The sequence below is a fragment of the Bos mutus genome, chromosome 17, assembly GCF_027580195.1.
Source record: "Bos mutus isolate GX-2022 chromosome 17, NWIPB_WYAK_1.1, whole genome shotgun sequence".
Classification (NCBI taxonomy): Eukaryota; Metazoa; Chordata; class Mammalia; order Artiodactyla; family Bovidae; genus Bos; species Bos mutus.
In genome coordinates this window covers 40,199,775-40,223,010 of record NC_091633.1, presented here as the reverse complement: position 1 = coordinate 40,223,010, position 23,236 = coordinate 40,199,775, and the positions used below count along the sequence as shown (strand labels likewise).

At 33.6% G+C, this 23,236-nt stretch overlaps 1 protein-coding gene across 2 annotated transcripts in view; it reads right to left on the bottom strand.

Annotated features, from left to right (window-relative positions):
- Window positions 1–23,236, bottom strand: part of FAT4 (FAT atypical cadherin 4) — a 193,450-nt gene that overhangs the window by 23,011 nt on the left and 147,203 nt on the right. For both annotated transcript variants that reach the window (XM_070386498.1, XM_070386497.1), the window contains exons 10-13: window positions 15,895–15,999; window positions 10,877–11,184; window positions 7,110–7,195; window positions 6,005–6,184 (exon numbers count right to left, since the gene is read on the bottom strand). In XM_070386498.1, the coding sequence (XP_070242599.1) occupies window positions 6,005–6,184; window positions 7,110–7,195; window positions 10,877–11,184; window positions 15,895–15,999 (679 nt within the window). The remainder of the gene's footprint in view (window positions 1–6,004; window positions 6,185–7,109; window positions 7,196–10,876; window positions 11,185–15,894; window positions 16,000–23,236) is intronic.

Here is a 23,236-nt window from a genome sequence, read left to right as displayed (position 1 = left end):
TGCACCCAACACAGGAGCACCGCAGTATGTAAGACAAATGCTAACAAGTATGAAAGGAGAAATTAACAATAACACAATAATAGTGGGAGACTTTAATACCCCACTCACACCTATGGATAGATCAACTAAACAGAAAATTAACGAGGAAACACAAACTTTAAACAATACAATAGACCAGTTAGACCTAATTGATATCTATAGGACATTTCATCCCAAAACAATGAACTTCACCTTTTTCTCAAGCGCACATGGAACCTTCTCCAGGATAGATCACATCCTGGGCCATAAAGCTAGCCTTGGTAAATTCAAAAAAATAGAAATCATTCCAAGCATCTTTTCTGACCACAATGCAGTAAGATTAGATCTCAATTACAGGAGAAAAACTATGAAAAATTCCAACATATGGAGGATGAACAACACGCTGCTGAATAACCAACAAATCACAGAAGAAATCAAAAAAGAAATCAAAATTTGCATAGAAACGAATGAAAATGAAAACACAACAACCCAAAACCTGTGGGACACAGTAAAAGCAGTCCTAAGGGGAAAGTTCATAGCAATACAGGCACACCTCAAGAAACAAGAAAAAGTCAAATAAAAAACCTAACTCTACACCTAAAGCAACTAGAAAAGGAAGAAATGAAGAACCCCAGGGTTAGTAGAAGGAAAGAAATCTTAAAAATTAGAGCAGAAATAAATGCAAAAGAAACAAAAGAGACCATAGCAAAACTCAACAAAACCAAAAGCTGGTTCTTTGAAAGGATAAATAAAATTGACAAACCATTAGCCAGACTCATCAAGAAACAAAGGGAGAAAAATCAAATCAATAAAATTAGAAACGAAAATGGAGAGATCACAACAGACAACACAGAAATACAAAGGATCATAAGAGACTATTATCAACAATTATATGCCAATAAAATGGACAACGAGGAAGAAATGGACAAATTCTTAGAAAAGTACAACTTTCCAAAACTCGACCAGGAAGAAATAGAAAACCTTAACAGACCCATCACAAGCATGGAAATTGAAACTGTAATCAAAAATCTTCCAGCAAACAAAAGCCCAGGTCCAGACGGCTTCACAGCTGAATTCTACCAAAAATTTAGAGAAGAGCTAACACCTATCCTGCTCAAACTCTTCCAGAAAATTGCAGAGGAAGGTAAACTTCCAAACTCATTTTATGAGGCCACCATCACCCTAATACCAAAACCTGACAAAGATCCCACAAAAAAAGAAAACTACAGGCCAATATCACTGATGAACATAGATGCAAAAATCCTAAACAAAATTCTAGCAATCAGAATCCAACAACACATTAAAAAGATCATACACCATGACCAAGTGGGCTTTATCCCAGGGATGCAAGGATTCTTCAATATCTGCAAATCAATCGATGTAATACACCACATTAACAAATTGAAAAACAAAAACCATATGATTATCTCAATAGATGCAGAGAAAGCCTTTGACAAAATTCAACACCCATTTATGATAAGAACTCTCCAGAAAGCAGGAATAGAAGGAACATACCTCAACATAATAAAAGCTATATATGACAAACCCACAGCAAACATTATCCTCAATGGTGAAAAATTGAAAGCATTTCCTCTAAAGTCAGGAACAAGACAAGGGTGCCCACTTTCACCATTACTATTCAACATAGTTTTGGAAGTTTTGGCCACAGCAATCAGAGCAGAAAAAGAAATAAAAGGAATCCAAATTGGAAAAGAAGAAGTAAAACTCTCACTATTTGCAGATGACATGATCCTCTACATAGAAAACCCTAAAGACTCCACCAGAAAATTACTAGATCTAATCAATGATTATAGTAAAGTTGCAGGATATAAAATCAACACACAGAAATCCCTTGCATTCCTATACACTAATAATGAGAAAACAGAAAGAGAAATTAAGGAAACAATTCCATTCACCATTGCAATGAAAAGAATAAAATACTTAGGAATATATCTACCTAAAGAAACTAAAGACCTATATATAGAAAACTATAAAACACTGGTGAAAGAAATCAAAGAGGACACTAATAGATGGAGAAATATACCATGTTCATGGATTGGAAGAATCAATATAGTGAAAATGAGTATACTACCCAAAGCAATTTATAGATTCAATGCAATCCCTATCAAGCTACCAACAGTATTCTTCACAGAGCTAGAACAAATAATTTCACAATTTGTATGGAAATACAAAAAACCTCGATTAGCCAAAGCGATCTTGAGAAAGAAGAATGGAACTGGAGGAATCAACCTACCTGACTTCAGGCTCTACTACAAAGCCACAGTTATCAAGACAGTATGGGACTGGCACAAAGACAGAAATATAGATCAATGGAACAAAATAGAAAGCCCAGAGATAAATCCACGCACATATGGACACCTTATCTTTGACAAGGGAGACAAGAATATACAATGGATTAAAGACAATCTCTTTAACAAGTGGTGCTGGGAAATCTGGTCAACCACTTGTAAAAGAATGAAACTAGAACACTTTCTAACACCATATACAAAAATAAACTCAAAATGGATTAAAGATCTCAATGTAAGACCAGAAACTATAAAACTCCTAGAGGAGAACATAGGCAAAACACTCTCTGACATACATCACAGCAGGATCCTCTATGACCCACCTCCAAGAATATTGGAAATCAAAGCAAAAATAAACAAATGGGACCTAATTAAACTTAAAAGCTTCTGTACATCAAAGGAAACTATTAGCAAGGTGAAAAGACAGCCTTCAGAATGGGAGAAAATAATAGCAAATGAAGCAACCGACAAACAACTAATCTCAAAAATATACAAGCAACTCCTACAGCTCAACTCTAGAAAAATAAATGACCCAATCAAAAAATGGGCCAAAGATCTAAATAGACATTTCTCCAAAGAAGACACACAGATGGCTAACAAACACATGAAAAGATGCTCAACATCACTCATTATCAGAGAAATGCAAATCAAAACCACTATGAGATACCATTTCACACCAGTCAGAATGGCTGCGATCCAAAAGTCTACAAATAATAAATGCTGGAGAGGGTGTGGAGAAAAGGGAACCTCTTACACTGTTGGTGGGAATGCAAACTAGTACAGCCACTATGGAGAACAGTGTGGAGATTCCTTAAAAACTGGAAATAGAACTGCCTTATGATCCAGCAATCCCACTGCTGGGCATACACACTGAGGAAACCAGAAGGGAAAGAGACACGTGTACCCCAATGTTCATCGCAGCACTGTTTATAATAGCCAGGACATGGAAGCAACCTAGATGTCCATCAGCAGATGAATGGATAAGAAAGCTGTGGTACATATACACAATGGAGTATTACTCAGCCATTAAAAAGAATACATTTGAATCAGTTCTAATGAGGTGGATGAAACTGGAGCCTATTATACAGAGTGAAGTAAGCCAGAAGGACAAACACCAATACAGTATACTAACGCATATATATGGAATTTAGAAAGATGGTAACGATAACCCTGTATACGAGACAGCAAAAGAGACACTGATGTATAGAACAGGCTTATGGACTCTGTGGGAGAGGGAGAGGGTGGGAAGATTTGGGAGAATGGCATTGAAACATGTGAAATGTCATGTATGAAACAAGATGCCAGTCCAGGTTCAATGCACGATGCTGGATGCTTGGGCCTGGTGCACTGGGACGACAGAGAGGGATGGTATGGGGAGGGAGGAGGAGGAGGAGGGTTCAGGATGGGGAACACATGTATAATTTTTTTAAATTAAAATTGAATAAAAAAAAAAAAAAAAAAAAAAGAAAACTGCTGAATAGTTGCTGAATTGCAAAAAGGAAAAAATAATGCTAAGAACTAGACCTTTCCTGGATTAAAGAAAATACACTTTCCCCTAGTAACAAATGAGGTGTGCTCCAGAATCCAATCAGACGTGTAGAATAATTTTACCCTCCAGTCCAAAGTTTTGATAAGCAACTTGTGTAAGCCTGCATTAATTTCGTTCTTTCTCCTACCAAATAAACAAACAAAATGCTTGTTCATTTTCTTTCCAATGGGACATTACTTTGGGCTCCTCTGGAATCTGTGACCCTTAAATTGCAATCTGAAAATCCCAAATAAACTGCCTTTATGCCTTTTTACATTCCAGGTCCTTTTGGTTGAGGTCAGTCAACCAAGGGGAGGTCAGTCTTATAAGTCAGGGTAAGAACTGATTTCTGTTTTTATTTTCTTTAATTTTTTCTTTGTTTGTTTTATATTGGAATAGAGTTGATTGACAATATTGTGTTAGTTTCAGGTATATAGCAAACTGATTCAGTGATATACATATTTCTATTCTTTTTCAAAATTTTTTCCCATTTAGGTTATCATAGAGTGTTGAGCAGAATTCCTCATGCTATCCAGTAGGTCCTTGTTGATTATCTATTTTAAATATAGTGAACTGACATGACTTCTATTTTTTAAGCCTCATTCTGTTTGCTGGTTGGAGAAGGCAATGGCACCCCACTCCAGTACTCTTGCCTGGAAAATCCCATGGATGGAGGAGCCTGGTAGGCTGCAGTCCAAGGGGTCGCACAGAGTCAGACACGACTGAAGCAACTTAGCAGCAGCAGCAGCTGTTTGCTGGTGGATTGACATACCACATTTTGTCAGAAAGAGGAGTCAAAGGTGGTATAGAAATTGTGGTGAACCAAGTGCGTGGACTGAGTTATTATTATCTGAGATGAGACAAAATACAAGGAGTGGGTTTGGGAGGAGTCGGGAAGGAAGGTCAGAAGTTCAGTCTTAAAATTAAGTTTGAAAGACTTGTTAGAAATACACCTTGGATATTATGTATGCTATCAGATATGAGGGTAAAGTTCAGAGGAGAGGTCAGGTTTAAGATAAATATTTCAGAGTTACCAGCTTTAGAGACAGTACTTAAAACCAAGGATTATATAAAATGACTTAAAAATTTTTTAATGACTTAATGAATACAGATACAAAACAGAAGTTAAGATGAGGAAAATGAGAGTAGAAAACCAACTTTGTATCATGTGCTGGTGAACAAACTAATAGCGTTGTTCTCAGTGTTGCTGAAGTTCAAATAAGAGGAGACTTGACCACTGATTTTAGCAACACAGTGGTTTTGGGTCACTTTGACAAAGATAGAAGAAAAATGGAAAATAGGATAACAAAGTTTTTTAAAACTATGAAGTGGAAGAAATAGTAGCCTAAATTGAAATAAGAAAAACATTGTTTAGAAAGCTGGATTGTTATTTTAAGAAAGTTTGGGGAGATGAAGTCTAGGTGTAAAAGGGGGGTTGGTCTTTTCAGAATTAGGAGCAATTCATTCAGTGATAGGCTACAGGGTGGACTACAGGCTGCATGGGCAGCTGTGGAGAAATGAGCTTTGGGTAGTTTTGCTTTTATCCACCTCAGTTTTCTAAGCAAGTTAAGAAGCAAATTCATTAGCTGGGAAAACGATGCAAGAGATGATGTCTGAAGTTTGTGTAAAGAAGAGGCATGATATAGCTACTGAAGAAGGAGAAAGTAAATTAGGGGAATATAATATATTGCCAGGCATTAATTATGGCTGCGCTAGAGTCTAGTAATCAGGAATTTGAAGAGAATAAGAACTCAAGAGCAGGGATCTGCCTTCTCCCTTTATTTGAGTCTAGAGCCAGACCAAGGGAATAGTATATTTAAATGTAAAACTATTTACTCTCTAATCAATTTTGTACACATTATTGCTAACCCTTATATATTACTATGTGCCAGGTCCCTTTTTATGTGATTTACTTACTTAACTCATATACTTCTCACAACTATGTAAAGTATATACATGCAGACATGCACACATGCATATATCTTCCCATAATCTCACAGCTATAAGGAAATACTTAAAATTCAAAACAGCATAAAACACTTGGTATTTTTGGAGCTTTGAGCACAATAATTTCATCTTTTGATGCTCAATTATCACACACTTTTGGTATTTACAGTTTTCTTTACAATAGTAAGAAATGAGGTTGCCATACTGATCTAGGATCCCTTGTGCTGCCAAAGCTTGGCTGGGTTCCAGAGGCCTTCCATTGACTGCAAACTCCATTATACACCCGACAAAATCATGACTTTCTACGTGTCCTCTCCTCTGAAGGATTGGCTCTAGTGCTCTAATACCACCAACTGTGACTCGATTAGGCTGAACGTCCAGAGTCCTACATAAGAAAGGAAACATATGTGATTGGCACAACATTGTAACTTAATTATACTTCAATCGAAAATAAGAAAGGAAAGACATGTATATTAGTATCCATGCAGTAGATTCCCGTACAATATTTAGTTTAAGAAAGGATGACTGTAACTTTTCCTGGCATATATTAAGACATAGTACATATCAATGGAAAACATTACTTACAGATGCATGTTTTCTAAACAGATACCTACAGGATTGTTAGACTTTTCAGGGTACAGAAAATTACAAAACTAGTGGAAATAATATTTTCAGTTAGTCAAATGAGATGTATATAACAATGTTAAGTTTTTGAGAAGGCACATACTATCAGAAGGAAAATAGAATGCAGTAGAAGTAAGAATGTTAATATTAATGTCAGATTACATTTTTCCTTCACCACAGAGATAATAAGGAATCGAGTAAATCAATTAAAGCAAATGGATGATGTATCACTATTTCTTTTTCTCTCTCTGTAACTATTTCTATAAAAATCACTTATGTTTTAGGTAAGATTGTATTTCACCTTCAGGCACTAGTGAAAAATATCTGTCAATCATTGTCACATACAACTTTCAAAAATACATTTAAAAGAGGATGGGATCCTTTTCCTAACCTTCTTGCAGGACCCCAGTCACATGCAACTATTTCATGGACCTTCTGAAAGAGGATAGGCTATGTTAAGCTTTCCTTTCTCTAGCTTTATCCTCATCTGTACCACTTCATTTTTATACTGTTTTTACACATTTTGTAAACTATTAACTTCTTGTTGTTTAGTATGAAAATCCCTTTAGAGAGGACAAAATATCTTCAACTTTTATATAATACTTAGCATGATAAAATTATTGTAAAATATAATTTCATTTTGAATTTTAATTAATAATAAAGATCAAACTAATAGTTTTACTTACCAGTCATCTGAAACTGCCACATTACTAACAGTGCAGTATCCTGCTTCTTGGTTCTCAGAACAAGAGTCCACAGTTAAAGAAGCTGCCTATAAAGCAAGAGAAAGAAATGTTCAGTATGAACTCTATCGTCCCTGTTCTTTTCAGCTAACACTACCCAGGACTTGTTTCTGCATAGACATGATCTTTAAAATGAAATAAAATTTTGATATATTGGGTGGCCAGCAAATTCATTTGGATTTTTCCATAAGATATTATGGAAAAATCCAAATGAACTTTCTGAGTAACCCAATAGTATACTATAATACAGTTTGTTTCTATGTGGACATGATTTTTAAATTGAATTAAACTTTTGATGCATTGAGTTGGCCAGAAAGTTCACTCATTTTTTCCATAACAACTTACGGAAAAATTCAAGCAAGCTTTCTGAGCCACCCAATGCTGCTGCTGCTGCTGCTAAGTCGCTTCAGTCATGTCCGACTCTTAGCGACTCCATGGACTGCAGCCTACCAGGCTTCTGCATTCATGGGATTTTCCAGGCAAGAACACTGTAGTGGGTTGCCATTTCCTTCTTCAGTACATGAAAGTGGAAAGTGAAAGTGAAGTCGCTCAGTCGTATCCGACTCTTAGCGACCCCATGGACTGCAGCCTACCAGGCTCCTCCATCCATGGGATTTTCCAGGCAACAGTACTGGAGTGGGGTGCCATTGCCTTCTCTGGAGCCACCCAATAGTATAATACAGTTATAATTCAGATGAAGCATTGGCCATATGGACTGTGGCCTGCCAGGCTCCTCCATCTATGGAATTCTCCAGGAAAGAATACTGGAGTAGGTAGGTATTCCCTTCTCCAGGGGATCTTCCCAGCCCAGGGATCGAACCCAGGTCTCCAGTATTGCAGGCAGATTCTTTACTGTCTGAGCCACCAGGAAAGCCCACAATTATAATACATGATCCAATTAGGGGTACACATTTCCTTTATATGTGTAAAGCTAAAACTGTGAAACTATTACATGTAAGAACTGGGAAAGTGCTTTAAAAAATCTTCTCCAGCACCTTTGTTTTACAGATGAAAGAATAAAAATGTCATTAATATCTCTTAGGATATCATACGTTAGGTGTAAGACAGCTTTCTGGGATTACAATCTTAAGAAAAATGCTTATCCTACTATCTAGCTATTCCAAAATACAAACAAAAAAATAGATGTATAATTTTAAAAAAGTTATATCCAATAATATTTCAGTCATATTCACAGAAAGATTTTGGAAGTATAATATAAATATTACTACTGCAACCTATGAAGATTGTAATACTTATAATAAAGATAAAGTTTGAGATGATCTAAACAAGTCATATAGATGCTCTTTTCATTTTAAGAACCATTCTTTACAAATGGCATATTACAGCATATTTATCTATAGTGTGAATGCATTATTATATATTATTATACAGTAGTAACTCACCAATATCATTTAAATCACAACTTACAGTAATCATTTTTGTATCTTAAGAGATGCACACTCCCCTGAGAAAAAAACCTTCTGTTTAGTATGACATATTAATACTCTATTTGATCAAGAAACAAAGTCATCAAGTCATGGTCATCAGGCTCAAGAATATGATGGAATTCAGTGCTCTCCATATTGGGCAGTGGCCACTGGGGATGACAGTGATCCACTTTAAGACCAAGCTTGTTGCATATTCGTGTTACTCTGTGCTCTGCAAGGCTGTTGTGATGCCCCTTCTTTGTTTTCCAAACAGCAGTGAAATTCTGCAAAACTTCGCATATTTTCACTGGTGAAATTATAAAGTTGATATTCAGAGTGTGGTATTTCACAGCATGGCTAGTAAATAATAAGAGGCCTGATCCCAAATCCAGAAACACAGAAGGACTGATGGTTTCTCCTAATGCGGAACCAAAGACTCCACCTAAATTTACTTTAATACCATAGGACAAGACTAATCCAATTTTCTCCACTTCTAGAGAAGAAAAATAAATACTATGAAAGCATTTATAAGAAGGATTGTCATTTGAGGTAAATTTTAACTAAAGCAAAGCAAAGGGAGGAAACATAAAACAGGGTGGTTAAGCAAGTTAACTAACATTACCTTCGACTTAAATGCAAAAGAATCAGGTTTCCTGTCTTTCATTATGTATGGAAATGATTTGTTTCTTGAGTATCACATTTTTATCAATATAGCAGATGATTTTGTGAGACTGACCATAAAGATATATATTTAGGTGGGATTTGCAAAAGTAGATCTTAAATACTTCACATTTCAGAAATAATAAATAGGGCTGATTTATACTTACTGTGCATCAAATATTACTGGCTAAACTATTAAAAAATTTTTCCTATAAGTTAATTACTGTAACTGATTATAAACTTCATAGAGTAAACTCTCATAAACTGTGTAAATTTCTTTCTTGCCACCTTCTCAAAGAAATTATCATCAATACTATCAATTTTAGGAAACATTTACATTCTCAATTTTATGTCAAGACTTTCATGCCTTTTTTAGTTAACTATTTTAAATGTTAATTCTTCCAGTGATCTATAAAACTGAGTGACATTCAATCTCAGAAGAGGTATTAGGTTTTCATAATACAATATATGCTTATTTTGACTATTAATTTAAGCACATTTCCTTTCAGTTTATTTCTAAGACAAAATGGTAACACATCTCTATGTATGCTATGTAAAGTACCCATCCATTCTAGAGATTCCTAAACTTATCATAAGCTAGAGTCACGTGGACATTTACAAACGCTTTAATTAGGAAAACTTGCATATGGCATCATATTTTCAGCAATGTTAATACTTAACATATTTTTCTTATTTTCTAAAAGCTTGGTGACACAACTCAAAGGAAAAATACTTGAGGGAACATTTTATTTGAATAAAAACTCATTCAATTTCATCTTCAGAGTTAAATGCACCTTCTCTTTTACTGTTGAATTTTTCTACCAGTACTGCTGTAAATTGAGATGTTTTTATCCTGTCTTTGCAATGATTCAGATCTGAGAAGTTAATGATTTTGCCAGTTTCCAACAAAATCCTTTTGAAACGTAGAAAGCAGCAGATTCAAAATCCAGTAGGGGCCTTACTTTGGATGTATTCCGAAATAGAGGGAATTTTTTCCTCTGACTGAAGAAATAATGACAAGGGATTCCGCCCCCCACCCCCGCCTCCCCACTCCACTAAAACCTGATTAGTGTGGTGATCCATTACAAATTAACTGAAATAGCTTTTTCTCTTTCCTGTTGGGTGTATCTCATGGTGCCTCTTTCTTTGTCCTCCCTCTTGCTCTCAAGTCCTTCTTTGATAAAATCAAAGAATGCTCATGAAGTTTAAAGTGACTTTGGAGGTCATCAGGTAAAATCCTCTATTCTACACAAGAGCCCATGGATAACATCTTAGCAATATGGACACCTTATATAGCTTGGAGGGTTGTGATCTACTAAACTCCATTAGCTTCAACTCTCAGTGTTAGAAAATCACTATGGCTAATATAAGCACCAATTTATGTATATCACCAGAATCCATGTTTGTTCTAATTCTGTCAGATTCAATATGACTGGGTACATCAATAATCAGAGACACTGCAATTTTCTAAATCCCTGCTCTCCAGGAGATTTTTCTCTAAGCGAACATGTACAATTAAACTTAATTTGAACCACAATTCATGCTTTAACATTTCAAGTTTCTAGCCTGGTTGACTGGATATACAACAATAAAGCAAATTCTAATGCGGAGTGAATATCTTACCATTCCTGCTCTCCGGGCAATCACAGTGTGAAAATGTCCATCTGACACCTTCTTCATGGTGGTGAGTTTATAGGTACCACTGCCTAAATTATAAGAGAATCTTAACCTTTCTTCAGCAATTTCAAGGGCCAGAAACTCAGCCCGATCCCCTGTCTGGTTGTCATAGTTGTAAAGTAATAAAGCATGACTTTTAATAGTTGCAAATTTGACATAAATATAGTTGTTATTGGGATCCAAGCTGGGGAATTCCATGTATGATAACTCCTCAAATCCATAACTATTCAACTCGCAGTGTTTTCCAAAGACACCTGTAGATGGGAAAATTAACATTTTGACATATCACATTCAAGTAAAGTTTTATTATATGACTTTTATTAAAATGTTTTAAAGTTACAATAATAGGTCATACTTTTAACAAATTTTTATTACTCTCCAAAGAATACTGTCTAAATTTAATTGAAATAGAAATAAAAAAGATTTCAAAAGCATATAAGAAATGATAAACTGGTAAAATTGTTTTTCTTTGGCCAATTAGGAAACACATCCTAATTAATCTAACTATGCCTTATTTTGTAAAAATAGAATTAGTGGAATGGAATATGGCTGAAGAGGTTTCTTTCCTGGAAAACATTCAAAGTGATTTTGTCAATCTTTTTAAAGATCAATATGCTGTCATTTTCAACTCAGTTACTTCCTTCATCATACACAATTCTTGAAAACAATTTTAATTCAACTAAGGATTGTAAATTTGTTTTTGACTAAAAACAAAATTAGTTCCTGCACTTCTGGTATTTTTGAGTCAAAAAATTAAGAAAAGGAATCATTGCTTTCACAGATGAAAATAAGTTTTTATCTCTCTCTCTCTCTCTCTCTTTTTTTTTTGTTTTATACCCTCTTTGGGTATGATTTACAGCAGCTACTTTGAAGTAGCTTTCTGTTTTTCTGAAATTCAGCATTCCCACTTGTTTGTGCTGGTTCTTTTTCAAACTTGAAAAATGAGTTTTATTGATGCTACAATGCTAAGCCAAAATTCTTTTCCCACAAATATTAGTAGACTGTAGCAAATGATCGGAAAATTAACCCATGCCAATACATCATAATTCATATTAACTTGCAAAGGTTTCATTCCTTCATTTTGGCTTACATCTCATGTAAATGCATTAAATTTAGATTCAGGGAATTGTTCTGCTAGAAGAAATCAATGTCATCATTTTATAGAATACTTAAAACTTGTCCAAGGTCATGGAACCATGAGAAACAGAGCCAAAATTTGAGGCCAGATCTACTGATCATCTGGTTGTTTTGACTATGCTACATTTTATATCCAAATGTTCTTTAAATTAAAATTGCCTAGAATTTCCTTGTGTCATTTATCTTTTTTCTGTAAAGGTTGAGATAATATTTATTTTAAATGAGTAGGAAATCTATATAATTTATTTTAAATAGTTAACACAAAAAATTATCAGAATTATATGTATTATATATATCATATATACTATATATAGTACAAGGAGATCTAACTAGTCAATCCTAAAGGAAATCGGTCCTAAATATTCATTGGAAGGACTGAGGCTGAAGCTGAAACTCCAGTACTTTGGCCACCTGATGCAAAGAACTGACTCATTGGAAAAGACCCTGATACTGGGAAAGATTGAAGCTGGGAGAAGAAGGGGATGACAGAGGATGAGATGGCTGGATGGCATCACCGACTCAATGGACATGTGTTTGAGTAAGCTTTGGGAGCTGGTGATGGACAGGGAAGACTGGTGTGCTGTAGTCTATGGGGTTGCAAAGAGTCAGACACAACTGAGTGACTGAACTGAACTGAACTGATATTATATATGGCATATGTTTATTTGTGTATGTCATAAATATATCTATCATATAAATTTTATATAGAATAAAATTTCAAGTTTATATAAAATATATATTTAATTATATACAGATTATTTAAATGTGCAGAAAGAGTAATCAAAGTTAAATACAAAGGAAAAATAAGGCATACAAAATGAAGTAGATTGTTAAAGAGACATTTTCAGTTGTTCCCTTAGGTCTCTTATGATTAAGTTCTAATAAATCTATGAAAATATACTTAAAATTTGAATATAGGTTACAGGGAAGATGTTCTATATTTTATTTAAATTGATACTGTACTTTCAAACATGATAGTATTTTTTTTACAGAATATATTATTTTCTTAAGATTTTTATTATCATTTCTAGAGAAATGTAAATTTTTGTCTTTGAAATCATCTTAATGAGGATTCAAAAGTGGCTTTACAAATGGAATGCTATTTAAAGATGCTACATAAAGATCAAAAGAATTTATTCAAATTACTTTAATAAGAAATATCAAGTGTATACAAAGCTATACACATATTTAAACATAACTATATAGGCTCTCTTACAAAGTCTTAAGTACTTATATATTCTTTCTAAAACATAAGCTTATAAAAAAATTAAGTCTAAACAACAGCTCTTTTGCCTATGAGAAGGTAAACAGTGCAAAAGTTTTTCCAACTTCAAAATTATAGTTAAGATGTTGTTTTATAGGATTCACATGTAACTACTTCCAGCTATTTGTTTTAAGTATTTCATTTGCCATTTTTATTTGTATGTTTCACCTATATTCAATTTATACTACTTTTTTCTTTTAATTCGATTTCTTTTTTTCTCAAATCTGTATTGTTTCAAGGTTTTTTGTTTTGCTTTGCTTTCTCTTGTAAGGCTTCGGTTTCCAGTTGACAATATACAAGTTTAAATAGTGTTTCTTTTGCCTTTTCCACTGGAAGGAATAGGGGCATAAATGCACACTGCCAGTACATGTGATCTGTCTCTATTTTAATTTATATTATTTTGCTAGTCCTTTGCCCCTGAGGATCTCTGGTATGGTGAGGAGACGGTTTACTTGGAATCCCAAAACCCTTCTACCCAAAAGGCAATGACTGTTGTATCAGCTGTACTGCAGCAACAATTTGTTTTCATTTATTATCAACTATATTATATCCTCATATGTACACATGAAGTACAAAGGAATTTTTTTAAATGTAAAAAGCTTTATTCAGTCACTTAAAAATAATTTTCCCACTCCATTCCCTTTATCTTTCCTTCCAAAACACAAGTTAAACCATGACATTTGATTGTGGTTATCTGCAGAAATTTAAAATTTAAATTTACTTAAAATGGATAACCAACAAGGGCCTACTGTATAGCACAGGGAACTCTGCTCAATATTATGTAACAACCTAATAGAAAAGGAAGTTAAAAAAGAATAGATAACGTGTATGTGCATAACTGAATCACTTTGCTATTCACCTGAAACTAACACAATATCAAATATATTCCAACATAAAAGTTTTTTTTGTTTTTGTTTTTAAAGAGATCATTGAAAGAAATAAATTTTAGGAGATGTAACATTGTGGTTATTTTGAACATGATCTGCCTTTTAATGCTTCAAGTGCATTATTGGTGAGAATCTCAAGGATATATACATATATTTTTAAAAAGATACTGTGAACATCATCCTGGACTGAAAATAAAATTGTGTTATAGTCACTATATCATTTTACGATAGTTTTTTTTTTTAAATTTTCTTTGTTTGACTATAGACAAAGCCCTCAATTTCCAGGCCTCAGAACCATTGCTAAAATACAAGGCTTACAATTAGATATTTTCATATTCTGTTTCCCTTTATCATTCTTTTGATGTTGCGTTCTAGAAAAGCAAAATTGGATAGTCATGGAATTACTTGGAAATGAATTATTGTTACATTTACTGATTACTGTAGCTCAGCTGGTAAGTAATCTGTCTGCAAATAATCTGTCAGTAATCTGGTTCATTTCCTGGGCTGGGGTTGGGAAGATCCCCTGGCTTCTCCAGGACACGCTACCCACTCCAGTATTTATGGGCTTCCCTGGTAGCTCAGATGGGGAGACCTGGGTTCAATCCCTGGGTTGGGAAACATCCTGGAGAAGGGAATGGAAACCCACTCCAGTATTCTTGCCTACAGAATTCCATGTATGGAGGAGCCTGGTAGGCTACAGTTTATGGGGTTGCAAAGAGTCGGACACGACTGAATGACTAAGCACAGCACAGAAACATCAGATTCTTTTTAAGTTCTCTTCTCTACTATACATTGAAATTCATTTTTCAGGTCGATGTAACGCTGTAATAAATATATTCAATAAAAAAAATAGAAAAAATCATTTCCTCTCTTTCTTATGGAAAATAGACAGGATCTTAACTACCTGCAGGACCTCTAGAGATGAATACTATATTGTAGAGTAAAGCAGCCTTTAAATAAATGGAATAATCACCAACCTAAGAAACAAACCAAGTTAAAAGCTTCCTGCAAAGCTGTTCTCATAGTTCTTGGCTGTCCCAGGGCTGGGTAACATTTGGGTGAGACCTGGAAGAAATCTTTTAATTCATTCTGCTATGATGAATAAATATGTATGTATACAAAAAAAATTCTCTTTAGCAATTTTCTTCCTTAACAGAATACATTATTCTGAATTTTGATTAGTTACATGATATTATCTACAAAGCCTATATAAAAACTGTATGTCAAGTTACCAAATCCTTCTAACAGAAAAGGCTGAATTAATGCAAAAAACAAATGTAAAAAAAAAAACAAAAGCAAAACAAAATGTTTCAACTATTCTCAAAGATTTTAGTAGAGAATGATGTTAAATTGCACTTAAAGGATGTTTCATTTGATAGGCTCTAGGCTAAAAAGCAGACATTCATGAGGTTTTGTGAGGAAATGTCCTGAAGAAACAACCTCAGATTTAATTATCTTGGACAGATTATTTTTCTAGTAAGGATCAAAACAATATATTCAATGGTATTTCCATAATTAACTTAGAAAATATTAAACCTTTGAGATTTTCCTTTAATAAGACCTCCTGTGTGAAACTATTAATGTTTTCTTAGTCACTCCATGACACAATGAAACAAAACTACTAAACTCTGCCAAAATAGGTTGATATTTTGTACCAACCACTAAATTATACTTACCAAACGGACAATGACAATAGTAGGACTCCACACCACTTTGACAGGAACCACCATTAAAGCAGGGGTTACATTCACAGTAATTGACTGAAGATTCACACATTTTCCCTGAAAAGTATCAAATTCATTTTAAAAAATGTACATAAATACATTAACACCATTTCTGCATAACCATATGTAATAATGTATCCTGAGAGATCCTATCGTTGGAGAAAAGAAATACAAGAACAGTATACTTGTCATGAGGACATTGGAATATTGTATTAGAGTTCAGTCTTATTTAGTTGCCCTGTTGTAAAGATGTACATTGTAATATTTAGCAAGGAATTTGCATAATTATCTTGGAAAGAACTACTGTTTTCAGGGAAATCACAAATGGTGAACATATTTAAATGTTTTCACTGAATTTATTTTCTCTTGTCGATGCCACTTCATTTTTTATATAGTATAACTAGAAAGCTGAAACTTTTACATTATAATTTTCACCATAGAGACTTCCTTAACACAGATTTTTCAAAGGTAGGAATGAATCTCATTTAGCTTATTTGCCAAATTACAATTCTTTCATTCTCGAGAAATATTCCTTAACTTTGACACACATGTTGTAAAGCGGAATCAAAAGTAATAAAAACCCATCAAACATTTTCAAATGCTTAGGAAGATTTATTCTTAACTATAGATTACGTATGTATGCTTTGTCTTTTTTTCTAAAATAATAACACCTGATCAGCATATATTTCAGTGTATAAAGACTTTTCATGCATTGTTTTGTTCACTGAATCAGTTAATATTGACTGAATGTCTATTATGGGCCAGGCATGCTAAAAGATGAAGGTGTAACAGTCAAAAAGTAGACAATGTCTTTCCATGGTATCTCCATTTTAGTGGGGAAAATTGATCCGTACAATAGGAAACATTTGTATTTCACAGGTGGAGGAGAAGAGGTTTTTGGAGGGTAATCCCTTGCCTAAAAAATTATAAAACTATGATATCGACCATTGTAGGTCTGCTCCGAAATCTAGGTTTCAGACAGCTATGATCAAATAATTAATCACTTAGTAGGCAAAATTTAAGGTATAAGGCTAGTCCCATCTGTGTTTTGTTATTCTTGTGATGGTGTATGGGTTTTTTATGCGAATATAAATTTATTATAATACCACTACTCTGTAACTGTAGATTATTATAATATCATATTTGTTAGAGTAGTTTTTAGTTTTCCAATCTTAAGAAATGAAATCAGATGTTTCTTAATTTCCCAAGAAATTAAGTATTTCTTAGAGTTCTTAATTTCCATTCATTGGTAGGAGGGAGAGTTTATTTCTGAAAAGCTATTTCCTACTTCCCAGCATGACTGCACTAATGCCTTTATTAAATGTCTCATGAAAGCACGTAGTTTTATCTACACAACTAGACAATGTTGTGCATAATCTATTTCATCATAATAAATTAATAAATATGCTTGGAACACAAAGTTTTTATTTAATTTAGTTCTGATATTGTGTCTTGATTATGTAGCCACACTTGGTCTGGTTTGAAATTTTAAGGGAGTCAGGTTTGATGACACTGCTAACTGAACATAATTCTCCATATCATAGTGTCATAAACAACATTTTTCCTTTATAAATAAATTTGGGAACCACATCTTGCAAGACAAAACAGTACAATTTCAGAATACCTTCCTATTTTAAGGGGAAATAATGAAAAATAAACAAGTTACCAATCTAGAAGCACAGAAATGAAGTGTTAAGTATTTTTGTAATGGGTCATACTGGAAAAACAGGGAGGACAAATTTATTCTAAACTCATACAAACTATCTCATCAGAGAGCTGCTCTGTCATGGGAGAACCCTTTTCTCTAGTGTTTTCTAAGTGGATTTGTCACAGATTGTTCTAGAGAAGTGTATTTTTTCCCCTAATACAGTATCTGTGTCACTCAATAGAAAATAAAATAAGATCTATTGACTATACTATTCATTATCTAGTTAGTATTAAGAAAGTCACATCCCACTCCATCCATTTTTTTTTCTCACATATGCTATGACACTCATTAAGAATTTTTATTCTTTTCCTTTCTTTTTTTTGGAAACTTTATTTTAGAGCTGTGTTAAAAGTAGCAAGTAATAAAGCTATAGATTAATATTCTTTGTAGGTACGGTTAGTAAACATTCATATTGTAAACAGATATATGTAGGTTACAAAAATCACAAACTTTACTTCTTGAAGACTGGAAATGGGGAACAAAGGCTAATCACTTTAGGGTGGATAGCCATGTTCACTTACTCAAATATTTTGACATATGTTCTCTCCAAGAAAAATGTATGAGTATTAAAACCCAATCATTGATCCTACAAATCTCAACTTGTTTGAATCCTGTTGGAAAAGACCACCTTAAATTTTGGTTTAAAAAAAAATAACCAAAGAAATTTTTAAAAATTATATAAATTAGTTCTCTTATTTACCCTTTACAAAATAAGATTTTAACAAAGACATCTGAGTTTAATTCAAACTATAAATTATTTCTGTTAGTCCAAAGTGAGATGTGGAAAGAAACCTCAAAATAAAGACTTACTCATGTATTAAAACGTACAGTGACTACCTAAATAGAAGCAGATACAAACAGAAAATGCTAGTTCGAGAATGGATCTTTTAAAAGCTAAACTAAACTCTCAGTAGAATTTGATTCTTTAAGTAAACAATATAAATACACACTGGCTGGAGAAAAAAAATTCAGTCTTTTATTTGACAGTTTACTTTAAGCCAGAGTTTTATTTTCTTATTCGTCAAAAATTTAAGAAATAACTTTTCTACAGGTTGTACAAATGAATTTAATGTTGAGTTTGGGTAAAATAGCCTTATTTGTTGGTATTAGAGCATGGTGTTAGAGTATGTATTTACCAAAATAATGGTAAATTATTTACCATTAAAATCCAGTTTGAGTACTCTATTTAATGAGTAATATTTTTATTTTACAATTATTATCAAAGAGCTTGCCATACTACATTTAAAGATACAGTTTGAAACTCAATGTTGCAATTTAAGTTATTATTAAAAAAACTTTTTTTGTTTATGTGACGGAGAGAGGTCCTAATTTTACTTTGAATCAACATAAAGCCTTTAAATGCATTATTCAAGGGCTTGGAAAGTTTATGCTCTATTACCCAATTCAAAGTTAGCAACAAATTCTGTATTGTTCTGCACACATTTACCTACTTAAATGTTAGTGTTGATGGCATAATGAGTATCAGAGAATGCTGCAGTTTGAATTACTCTAACATGCTTCTTGTACAAAAAATCTGCTGTGTTGTGCACTGTGAAACAAAATCTTGCATCATTAACTTAGTGCTGCAAGTCAATTAACAATATTTGCCATTGCCTTGAGGCTTGAAATATGCTGATGGGGCTTGCACAAAGAGAGGCATTTATGTCTCTTGAACTCAAGGAGTCTTTTTCTATTAAGATATGTTAACTGTCAGAGCAGCTGTTTAGAGGAATAAACTGATCTCATTGCTTTGATATTCATCAATTAACGGTGTTGATATTCATTATTTATTATAGATAGCTTCAGGACATGTAAGCTCCTAGCACATGGAGAAGAGGAATTGCTAAAGATGAAAATGAACGCATAATAGGAGGCAAAGGTATATTCAAACTTATCAAGATTACAGTTTAAACTTACAGGAGAAATTTAGCATGTGTCTTCATGTTCTGGGGCAGAAGGTGTGATGAAATGTTGAACATAAATCGAATATGTGATCATCTATGATCTTTTCCACAAGGATATGTATTCAAGTTTCACTTGTTCCAATAGCATATTTTAATGTTACATTAGAGAAAGTTTAGGGCTTCCCAAGTGGCTCAATGGTAAAGAACCTGCCTGCCAATGCAGGATCTCCTTCAGGAGACCAGGTTCAATCCCTGGGTCAGGAAGATCCCCTGGAGGAGGAAATGGCAACCCACTCCAGTATTCTTGCCTGGGAAATCCCATGGACAAAGGACCCTGGTAGGGCTACAGTTCATGGGGTCACAAAAGAGTTGGGCACGACTGAGTGACTAACACTTAGAGAAAGTTGACCTAAATTTATTCTAACTTGTTAAATTTAGCCACCCAATGGAGCTATGATTTCTGATATCCCATAGTTTGTGTAGGCTTCAATTTAATAGCTTAGGTCATGTATGTTAGATGTTTAGTCGCTAAATCATGTCTGACTCTCTTGTGACTCCCATTGACTATAGCCCGCTAGACTCCTCTGTCTATGAGATTTCCCAGGAAAGAACACTGGAGTGTGTTGCCATTTCCTCCTCCAGGGGATTTTACTGACCCAGGAATCAAACCAGGAGACTCAAGTCTCCTGCACTGGCATTTAGGAATTTTACCACTGAGCCACCAGGGAAGACCATATGTTATTAACAGATACCACAAATAATATTTTTCCGTCTCTTGTATTTATAGACAGAGAAGAAGGAAAACCATGTGGAACTAACAAAGTCCATTTTTATTTAAACTGACTATTTTCTTAACAAATATAATTCCATAATATATACATGCTATTTATTCTGAATGTTTATGCTTATAAGCTTTTTTATTATTTTGGTAGAAAGTAGTTGTTTTTTTGCATGAGATGTAAATGTTTCCTATTATTATGAAAGGCACTATGAAAAGAGCTCATCTAAATTTCTTGATCAATTAGCATTATGGTTTTTCATGTGGAAACAAAGCAAAATATTATGCTTAAATAAGGGTTGCTAGCATTAAAGGCAAAAAGGAAAAAAAAAACTGTTTTCCTTTATATTTTAAAATATATACAAATATGATCTAAATGTGACTACAAATAATTATATAATGATACACATAATATCTATGATGTTTACTAATACAAATTGACTTTCCATAGAAATTAGAAGTTTCTAGACTAATAGACCCTGTTATTAATGTTTTAATAGAGTTAATGTATCATTTGAGGTAAATTGTGTAATTCCACTCTTGGAAACAAAATCAAAATAAGAACTGAGCTCTTTACCAATCTTCTATGAACAACTCTTCTGCATTTCAGAGAAATTTTCATTTCATGTCTATCCAGTAAAGTTTGTTTATACTCTTTGGTTTCCAGGTCACATGATCATTGACAACGTTAAAATATGACTGCTGTGATTTCTGAAAGAATGACTCTTAGTTACAACTCCCATTTTCGTGAAAGCAAATGTTTGCCAAGTTTCTTGGTAAAATTACTATGCGCGACCTGTAAATAACTTTACAGGCCTGGAAAAAAATTCCTTTTTATACTGTCAAGTGACATAAAAGTGATGAATGGACAAATCTCATCCTCCCCTGAAATATCAGGACTTACTAGAGAGCATAGAAAAACCTCCCCTGGGAATACACTCCTGGAATTACTCCAAATACACACCTAAAATGCATCCAGATGTGTGAAAGTGAAGAGGAAAGGGTAAAGGGGCTCTGAACTAATTCTGTTAAGAGAGACCCAGATTTGGAAATAAGTTCCATATCCATGCTGCCTTCTCTAATGTCATTCATTACTATGAAGGATTGAATACAGGGTGTGCTGAAAACAGAAAACCTGGGAGCAGGAAGACAAATGCTATGTGGCTACTGGCTATAATTGTACTTTCTAATTAGTGTTCTAGTAAACACAAGAAACTTTCATTTGTACAGGAAATGAAATACTAGGTTTGTAGTTAGACTGATGTTTTCCTCCAGGATTCCCTGAACTTCTGAGGCATAAATAAAATGAAAGATATTTTCTTTTGATTTACTGGGGCATATTGATAGTTGATTCAATTTCTTATACTATTAAGCTTTGTGAAAATCTAGACCTTAATTTTTCAGATGTTCTATACTATGCTATAAAGTATTCATCTTGTCTAACATACTCTATGTCTAGCTAATCAAAGCCCCATTGAGTGATATAAAATTAAATTATAAGAAAATGCTCTTAACAATGAAATGAAGTGATTGTAATGGAAGATGAAGTCTCACTATTTCTTTTTTCAGTTTCTTTTTGGTTCTTTTTCTAGTAACAAAGAAAAACTGATCTGAGAAACAAGGTATACAAATAAATTTGTTTTCTCTAAAGTTCTCTAAATTCATTAAATAAAAATATTCTTATTCCATGTATATGATGTGACCCTATCATCACAAACCTAAAAATAAAAAAATAAATATATCAGGAATATTATGGCAATAGGAATAATAACTATATCTCTTCATATCTTTTTGTTGTAATAATTCCACAATTTTCATTTTTATACTTGCATCTTTACAGGATGTTCTACACAAAAATTCCCTGTTGAGCTAACATTTAACCATTCCCTGTGAGGGATGCTTAGGGTAAGTCTCTCAGCTTCCCTCAATTCATAAACATTTACTTTTCTAATCTTTAGCACAATTTCTAACTTCACATGAAATATTCAGGTGTGTGTGTGTGTGTGTGTGTTTAAGACAGAGATGGGGCAGTGGCTGGGAATTCTTTTAAGCAGGAAGTTCATAAACTCTCACAGCTCCAATTTGTAATACCACAGACTTTAAGAATCACTGAAAAAATTGTAGTGAAAGTCCACAAAAATAGAGTAGGAAAATATAGGTGCTTTGAAAGAATTCTGATGATCCAAAAAATATCTGAATACATACAGACTTTGAAGACGGCTTCACTATAGTACTTAATGTTAACAGAAGTAAAATTTAACCAGAATGAATATTTAAAAATTCATTCTGTGAGGTACACTTGTGCTTCAGTATGAATTGTGTCTTACGGCTTATTAGCTTTGATTGGTTCTTTAAGACATTTTAGTGCATTAGCTCTACATTTCTAAGTCAGGTTACCTGGTAAAGACTAGCTGGAAGAAAAGGAACTCAAAATGATATTTGAGGGATTACCTCTCCAAACAACATTAAATATGTATTATAAATATGTATTAATACATTTAAACAATGCATTTCTAATTTAGTGTGTGGATTAACAATTTGTCACCATGATTTTTGATATACTGTTTGTATATCAAAATAGTACAAAGAAATGCATAACAAAACAAAGAAATAAAACTATCAGACTTTACTTAACTGCCTGTTTTGCTGGATGGCCTATATATATAGAATTTGGAAACAAAGAATTATATTAAATAAAAAATACAAGATTTACATGAAGTGTTCAACCGCATGCTTATTTATATCACCCCTGATCAACTGGATTATCCACAGTTATGCAAATGGAAACTGAAGTGAGCTATGAGGAGGGACAGTATGTAAAATTAATACATTACTTCAAATGACTTCCTTACAAAAAAAGGTTATGATGGTTGTGATCCAGCTTTGGCAGCTCCGTCCCTAGAG